The sequence below is a fragment of the Podarcis filfolensis genome (assembly GCF_964270895.1).
Source record: "Podarcis filfolensis genome assembly, chromosome: 7".
NCBI lineage: Eukaryota > Metazoa > Chordata > Lepidosauria > Squamata > Lacertidae > Podarcis > Podarcis filfolensis.
Window position 1 is genome coordinate 1,680 of NC_139603.1, and position 7,979 is coordinate 9,658.

The window sequence follows — 7,979 nt, forward strand, 5'->3', positions numbered from 1 at the left end:
ATTATGTTCTAATGGATTATTGAATATTACTTCATTTGATATGTTGCTTATTTTAAAGTTATTATTTTATTATGACCTTGTTGTATTGGATCAGATTATAAGGTGCGTGATCTTTGTTGTATATTTCGTTGTTGTAAACTGCCTTGTGTAATACAGAAAGGAAGTATACAAATTAAAAGTGAACTGAAATGAAAAAATAGAGGAAAGTCACATCAGGCCAGCTTCAACTAACCTGACGTGCCAGCAAAAGCCCATGCAAGGACTTCCGCTAGCCCAAAGTCAGGTTTCCCCATTCACCCCACAAGTACCTCTGCACCTCCATCATATCCATTCTGGAAGGTCAGGAGAACCCCCAGAACAGCAGGGGGGGGGAGATTGTTCCAACTGACAAAGTGCGATGTTTACACTGATGGAAAGATCATAATAATGCAACACTGAAATATTTCCTCCCATTCTTTCAGCCTATCATTGATATTTTAGTGCTGTAAATTTAAGAAGCTATTGAGCCAAATGTTTGGTACTTTTTTCATCAGAAAAAAAATCTGATATAACAATTACCAAATTCAAGGGTTCAGGAGTTCAGAACTTGAGTGAATTTCTGCAACACAATGTGCACTTTTAAGAAGCCTAGATAAAAGTCATATTATCCTTTTCAGTTTATGTTTGATATTTTGGTGTTGCAAATTCTTAGAAGTTGCTTCTAGCTTCTGCTCTTCTTCATTAATTATCCTCATGGGATGTGGTCCCTCTGGAACCCCATAAACAGTTCTGAATTTCCAACATAAGATCATGGATTTAAAAATGTTTGGAGATAATATAAATACTTTGGCAATACCATAAAAATGTAAATCTTAATTGGTTCCGACGAAACTATGTTTTGTTCTTAGCCAGATGAAGATTCTACAACACTAGTGAGTCATCTAAAGATTTAAATTTCAATAAGTAGGACTAAGTTAAAACGGATGTTTGCTGAATGTTCAAGCGCATTCACAGTGGAGTGATTTTTTTGAGAGGTAAGTGTGATAAAAAGTTTTGAAGATGTGTTTGACGCTGTTTCTAGTGAACAGTTGTATATGGTCTTTCAATATAGAAGGAGACCCTTATGGTAGACAGATATTTCATAAAATATAAGGGTGACAAAGAGTATCTTTATGAGTTGAGAATCTACATGCACTAATTCAGGACCTAAAGAATACACTTAGAGATATTTTATATGGTTGCTTCATCTCCCCAAATACACTGTGATGCAAACATGTTGTTAGAGCCTTGTTTCAGATTATTATTATTATTATTATTATTATTATTATTATTATTTACTGCACTTTCTGTCTCTTGTTTTTGTGAAACACCTTCAGTGTGTCAAAATCAAAGAGCAGGAGAAAAATCTCCTAAGGAAATACTACAAACAAACAAACAAACAAACAAACAAACAAACAAATGTTTTAGTTTGCTCCTTGTGAGTAAAGCTAGCAAAGGAAAGCTAGTGAAAGGAGTGGGGGAGGTTTGGTTTGAAGAAAGATCTGAACAATATGTGAACCACTAAGTCAATACAGCCCAACAGCTTGCTTAGGTTTTCAAAAATGGGCAAATCTGCGATACATTCTCTGCTAAGTAGCTTGTGGTGTGAAGGTAATAAAATCCATTCTTTGAAAACAATACTTCATACGTGGGTTCTCTCAAGTGGGTTGGTTTTGTGTGGTGTGGGAAGGGGCTGATGTCCCCAAATCCAAACTTTGAATAGGATCCAGTAATTAATATATTATTTGTGACTTCCTCTTATTTCAGTGAAGGAGGTAAGCACATGACTAACTCTCCGCAGCTAATAAAAATATCAATGTAACGTAGGTACTCTCTCTCCAACTAATATCATCAGGTGCTAAAAGTATTGTCTTTAGTTGCCCTTCTGACCCTGACAGAGATGTTCTCTCTGTGTTCCAGCGGCCCCATTTATTTCTATGAAACTAATGAGTCCATGCACAAAGGATATAAGTGTGTGTGTGTGTGTACATGCGCGCGCGTACACACACACACACACACACACACACACGCACACGCACACACACACTTCTGCCTGCCCTGAACTGAATGGAGCAGTAGTTGTGATGCAGTGGCTGCTGCATGTTTGAAATCCTGCCATCATCCTGTATCTGAAAATTTTCAGCCATTCTTAAAATGCAACTAGGATTATTTATTTTGTAAAATACAGAGCCATTTTGAGGAGATCAGACTTAAGAGGGTTTTTTTTTTAAAGTCTGCTGAGCTGAGGGACAAAAGACTGATATTGGCACAGCAGTTTGACAGGGGTTGGCAAGACTGTCACACTTACAGGACTCTTCCCCAACCTGGTGCTCTCTAAATGTTGCAGGACTCCAGTGAAGAATATTTAAAATATAGATTCTCTCTGAAATTTGTCTGTTTGTGATGTGTGTGTGTGTGTGTGTGTGAGAGAGAGAGAGAGAGAGAGAGAGATATGAACCATTCAGAGAGGGTTGTACGTCCATGACTATCTCTATCCCATAGAAATCACCAGCTCTTAAAGGTGCTTAACTATGGCTGGATTTTGCAAATTGGCAGTAGCATCTCAGGGGGTTGTTCTTGCTCTATTGACTTGTGCAGCTCCTGTACCAAGCTAAACTCTCTATATCTCTAAGTACCAATGCAAAAAGCAAAACAAGGAAGAAAAGGGTTTTTTTATCAGCTCAACTCCCACTAGAGTCAACCAGGCTCTATCATTCAGAATACTACAGTTCAGACCCCGCCACTGACCACAGTCAAGAACCAGATTTCTTAAAATCAAAAGCTGACAGAACTACCACACTTACTGGCATATTCCACCACTTGGCATTGTCTAGGTGTTGAATTCCACTTGCCTTCATCCCTGAACATCGACCAAGTCCAATATGTGGAAAGCTCTAGTTTGAGAAAGACAAGTTTATAGGCTCATAATATAATATAGGGTTGCCATATTTCAAACAGAAAAGATGTTGAGTGGTTAACTAAAAAAAAAGTTTAGTTTTGCCCAAAGTTGTTGAGCTTAAAATGCAATTTTTGAGCTATTTTTATGGGAAACAGGCAAAAATAAAACTGCCCACATGGGCTACCATATGTCCGGATTTTCCAGGCCTTTTTTGGCCAATTTTTGCCCAGACACTGCTGACGACTGCAGTATTCTGGATATGTCCAGGAAGTTCCAGACGTTTGACAACCCTAATATAGATTGACGATAAAGCATGAAATCTGACCTGGAGCTACGTATAAAATGAACACAAGGACCAAACTATAGTGAACCTCCCTTATGAAAGAACAGCAAAATGATCCTCTCAATGTTTTAACCTGTAAGTAGGTCAGCCATTTGTTATCTAGTTTGGAGCGGTTTGTTTGCTTGTTTGTTTTTGGACAGATAAATCTTTAAAGTGTTTAGAAATAAAACTGAAAATATTAGTGATATATAAAACACAGAATAAAATCTATTCCAGTCCATATGCCATGAGTGAGTGATTACCCATATGGCTGTACAGACATCTGACCCAGCCAGCTTGGCCAAAGGCCAGGGATGATGGGAGTTGTGATCCAGAAACATCTGGAGGGTACCTTAATATCCCCCCCAAAGGTCTGAGATTATTCTTGGCTTTCATTACAACATGAAATAAATGAGGCTTTGGGTGAGGTGGAGTGAGTTTGCTTGCAAATTATTTCACCCTTCATGGCTTGACTGGTGGCGAATGTATGGTTGTCGCCCCCCAATGCATGTTGTGACCTGGGGATCTATGCTTGTTTGGCATTAATGGATGCATACACAATATCCAGTACTCAGTAGAATGGAGGGAAAGTGTTATCTTCTCCAAAGATTTCGTAGGGAACACATGGACTTTTTTCACCACTGCTTCTGCATAGTGCAAACCAGTACAATGCACCCTCCAAATGCAAATGAAGAAAGGGAAAATACCCTCTATGCTTTCCTAATTACACAGAGCCAATTGAATTTCTTAATCTGCTATCAAATGTTAGTCAGTTTGCAGTACAACCTGGTGAATGTTAATGTATCACCTAAATTAGATTATATGCCTGTTGTCTTTGTCCATGGAGTTTTCTTGGGAGGTATACTGGAGTGGCTTGCCGGTTCCTGCTCCAGGTGGATCACGTTTGGTCAAAACTCTCCGCTATGACCTGTCCATCTTGGGTGGCCCTGCACGGCATAGCTCATAGCTTCTCTGAGTTATTCAAGCCCCTTCACCACGACAAGGCAGTGATCCATGAAGGGGATCTGACCTGGTCCATGGGGTCACGAAGAGTCGGACACGACTAAACGACCAAACAACAACAAAATTAGATTAATCAACAAAAGCTTTACATTTTGCCTTTCATTAGTGGCTGAGACTTAGTCATGATCTCTACACATGAACTTTTAATTTGTTTTCCATTTATACCATTTCACAACTGAGGAAATAAACAGAAGGGCTGGAATGTCCTACATGAGGTCCAATGATATTTGATATCACTTTTTACAGGTAACATGGAAGAATGGGGCAACACAACTGCAGTGACTGAATTCGTTCTAATAGGCCTCTCCAGAAACCCCAAAGCACGTGCTGTTTTGTTTATTCTCTTCTTGCTGATGTACGTGGTTGCTGTAGCTGGGAATGGACTTATTGTGGTGCTCATTGTGATGGATTCGCACCTCCATACACCCATGTATTTCTTCCTCAGCAACCTCTCCCTCATTGATGTCTGCTATGTCACCACCTCTGTCCCACAGATGCTGGCCCACTGCTTCACAGACAGGCCCACAATCCCCAAGGGCAGATGCTTTGCACAAATGAGCATTGCTCTGTTTTTGGCAGTGGCCGAGTGCCTTTTGCTAGCAATGATGGCGTATGACCGTCTTGTGGCAATATGCTACCCTCTACGTTACAGCTTAATCATGAGCCAAAAGTTGTGCATCTCTCTGGCAGTCAGCCTGTGGTCTAGCTCTTTCCTCCTGACTATTGTTCCCTTTTTCAGTATGCAGGCACGCTTGTGTGGGCCCAATGTGGTGAATCATTTCAAATGTGAGCTCCAGGCAGTGTTGAAATTGGCCTGCTCTAATACCCAAGCCAGTGGAGTCAGCATGATGGTAACCAGTGTCTTCACTCTGGTGTTCCCCTTCTCCTTTGTTTTGGTGACCTATGGTCGCATTGGTGTCGCTGTTCTCCGTATCCGCTCATCACAAGGCCGTAGTAAGGCCTTGTCAACCTGTGGTTCTCATCTGGCTGTGGTGGGAATTTTCTATGGCACAACCTTGGCCATGTACCTCAGGCCTCAAGCCAAAGCATTCACTGACAAGGAAAAAGTAGTGGCTGTGTTTTATGGGGTCGTCACTCCCATGCTCAATCCCATGATCTACAGCCTGAGGAACAGGGATGTGAAAGGAGCCCTGTGGAGAGCAATTGGAAGGAAAGTGGAGGAATAAAGCACTTCAGAAATTAAATTCTGTATTGATAGATAGATATCAGCAGGAATACGTAAAGTGTTTTGTTATTCGGCAAATGGGTGGAGTTCAAAGTAGTGCTAAGGAGATCATTCCATCAGTGTAAGAATTTCTGCTTGTCTGAAGGGAAGGATTTCCACTTCAATGTGCTTCTCTGGAGCAGAATGGGGGGGCATGCCCATTTGCACTAGCATGAGAGCAGTACATGTGAAAAGGATCTAGGAGTCTTGGTTGACCACAAACTTGACATGAGCAAACAATGTGATGCGGCAGCTAAAAAAGCCAATGCAATCCTGGGCTGCATCAATAGGAGTATAGCATCTAGATCAAGGGAAGTAATAGTGCCACTGTATTCTGCTCTGGTCAGACCTCACCTGGAGTACTGTGTCCAGTTCTGGGCACCACAGTTCAAGAAGGACACTGACAAACTGGAACGTGTCCAGAGGAGGGCAACCAAAATGGTCAAAGGCCTGGAAACGATGCCTTATGAGGAACGGCTAAGGGAGCTGGGCATGTTTAGCCTGGAGAAGAGGAGGTTAAGGGGTGATATGATAGCCATGTTCAAATATATAAAAGGATGTCACATAGAGGAGGGAGAAAGGTTGTTTTCTGCTGCTCCAGAGAAGCAGACATGGAGCAATGGTTCCAAACTACAAGAAAAAAGATTCCACCTAAACATTAGGAAGAACTTCCTGACAGTAAGAGCTGTTCGACAGTGGAATTTGCTACTAAGGAGTGTGGTGGAGTCTCCTTCTTTGGAGGTCTTTAAGCAGAGGTTGTTATGCTTGACAACCATATGTCAGGAGTGCTCTGATGGTGTTTCCTGCTTGGCAGGGGGTTGGACTCGATGGCCCTTGTGGTCTCTTCCAACTCTATGATTCTATGAGTCATGCTGGCTCCCATTAGCACAACTTATTTAATTGAATCTAGTCCAATATTTTTATTGCTGCTGGTGGTTATGTTGGCAATATAGCTTCTCATAGTGAGGAAAGGAAAATATTTAGCTGTACCCCAAGCAGTTTACAAATCTAACTATAGGCATGGGCTGGGGGAACCTGTGGTCCTCCAGCTGTTTTTGGACTCCAACTATCATCAGTCCCAGCTAGCATTGCCAGTGTGATCAGGGAAGATGGGAGCTGTATTCCAGCAACATCAGGAGGCCCCCAGGTTCTCCATCTTTGCTTGAGTAAAAGAGTAAAAGGCAAGGAAAGGCAAGGATATTTACAGTTTCTTCTCTGCAGATTTCTTGACATCCTCTTTCCAAAAATTGTATGATCTCAGAAGCAGTTTTATTTTTTCAATCACAACTAGTAAGAGATCGGTTTTTGGTTTGCTTTTCCTCCCTTCTTTCTCTTGGGGAGCATTATTTCCTAGCTTGTCTTCAGAAATTCTGCATTAAAACACACTTTTTAGGCCAGCTAACCAAATGTTAAAAATTTAAATCACCATTTAAATCACCATGTTGTAGTATCATTTAAACTTGAGTGGTACATGATGTGCATAAAATGTTTTTTGTAAGATTAAACCATATTAAACATCTTTCACAGTAAGCAAAGTCCAACTCTTCTATTTACCATGTGAAAGATCTATCACACAACCCTCAGAAGTACATTTTGGGTACCATTTGTCAGAGGCTTTATGCTGTCAAGCCGGCATAGATAAAACTCCGGGCTCACGGCCAGTTCCAATCTATTTGATTTATTGACAAAGTTCAAAAGTACATCTCCAGTGTTTCAATCAACGTCCGACCCTTTTGGCACAGTTGCCGTGTCTGATTTCTTTTTCCTTTTTTTTACCCAGCATGCAAATCTGTGGAAACCCCGCCCCTGACTTCCTCTGTGTACAGAATGACATCCACCCCCCTCCTCAAAGGCCCCCTCCTGCTCAGGAGACCCGACTGTACCCCTATCTCTTTCCTCTGGGGTGGTAGGGGAGAAGCCCGCAAAACTACCCTCTTCCTCATCCGTCTCTTCGAACACCCCCCTCCAACCCCCAATTCCTGGTGTTCCCCAGTCTACGCCTTCATCTTCTTCCTCCTCCTCGTCCGATGCTGGGAAACCTTCGAATTCCTCTTTGTCGTCTGTTGTTTCGAACACCTGTTGTAAGGACCTACCCTTGCTTTTGGGTTTGTCAGGGAAAAAACTGTGGAACTCCTCCACCAGCTCCTTGTCGGAAATACTGTCTTCCGGGACCCAGGTATTCTCTGATGTCGGGGCTCCTTCCCAAGCCACCAAATATTCCAAATTCCCTCCTCTCCAACGAGAGTCCAGTATTTCTGTAACCTCATTGCACTGCTCCCTTTCCTCCATTTCGGGTGGTGGGCCTTCCCCTCCCCCACTACCCTGCCTCCTTCCCCCCTCCCTGTAGGGGAACATCAGTGACCTGTGGAACACTGGGTGGATTCTCATGCTCTCTGGTAACCTGAGCTTAAACGCCACCGGATTTATTTGTTGGATAACCTCAAAGGGCCCCACCTTCCTGGGCTTGAGTTTCTTGCAGCCCCCTTTCCAAG

General features: G+C 42.2%; 1 protein-coding gene across 1 annotated transcript; it reads left to right on the top strand.

Annotated features, from left to right (window-relative positions):
• The first annotated feature begins 849 nt into the window (after nucleotides 1-849).
• LOC310767427 (olfactory receptor 13H1-like) lies at nucleotides 850-5,658 on the top strand. Its single transcript, XM_083624350.1, has 2 exons — nucleotides 850-1,013; nucleotides 4,509-5,658. Exons 1-2 carry the CDS (start codon nucleotides 974-976, stop codon nucleotides 5,447-5,449), a joined length of 981 nt encoding a protein of 326 aa, XP_083480476.1. The 5' UTR covers nucleotides 850-973; the 3' UTR covers nucleotides 5,450-5,658.
• The last annotated feature ends 2,321 nt before the right edge of the window (nucleotides 5,659-7,979 follow it).

Bases quoted from the DNA above. Each gene is read 5' to 3' on its own strand.
- LOC310767427 (XM_083624350.1), top strand. From the start codon at position 974: ATGTTCAAGCGCATTCACAGTGGAGTGATTTTTTTGAGAG. The intron at 1,014-4,508 runs GTAAGTGTGATA...CACTTTTTACAG, and splicing joins TGGAGTGATTTTTTTGAGAG to GTAACATGGAAGAATGGGGC.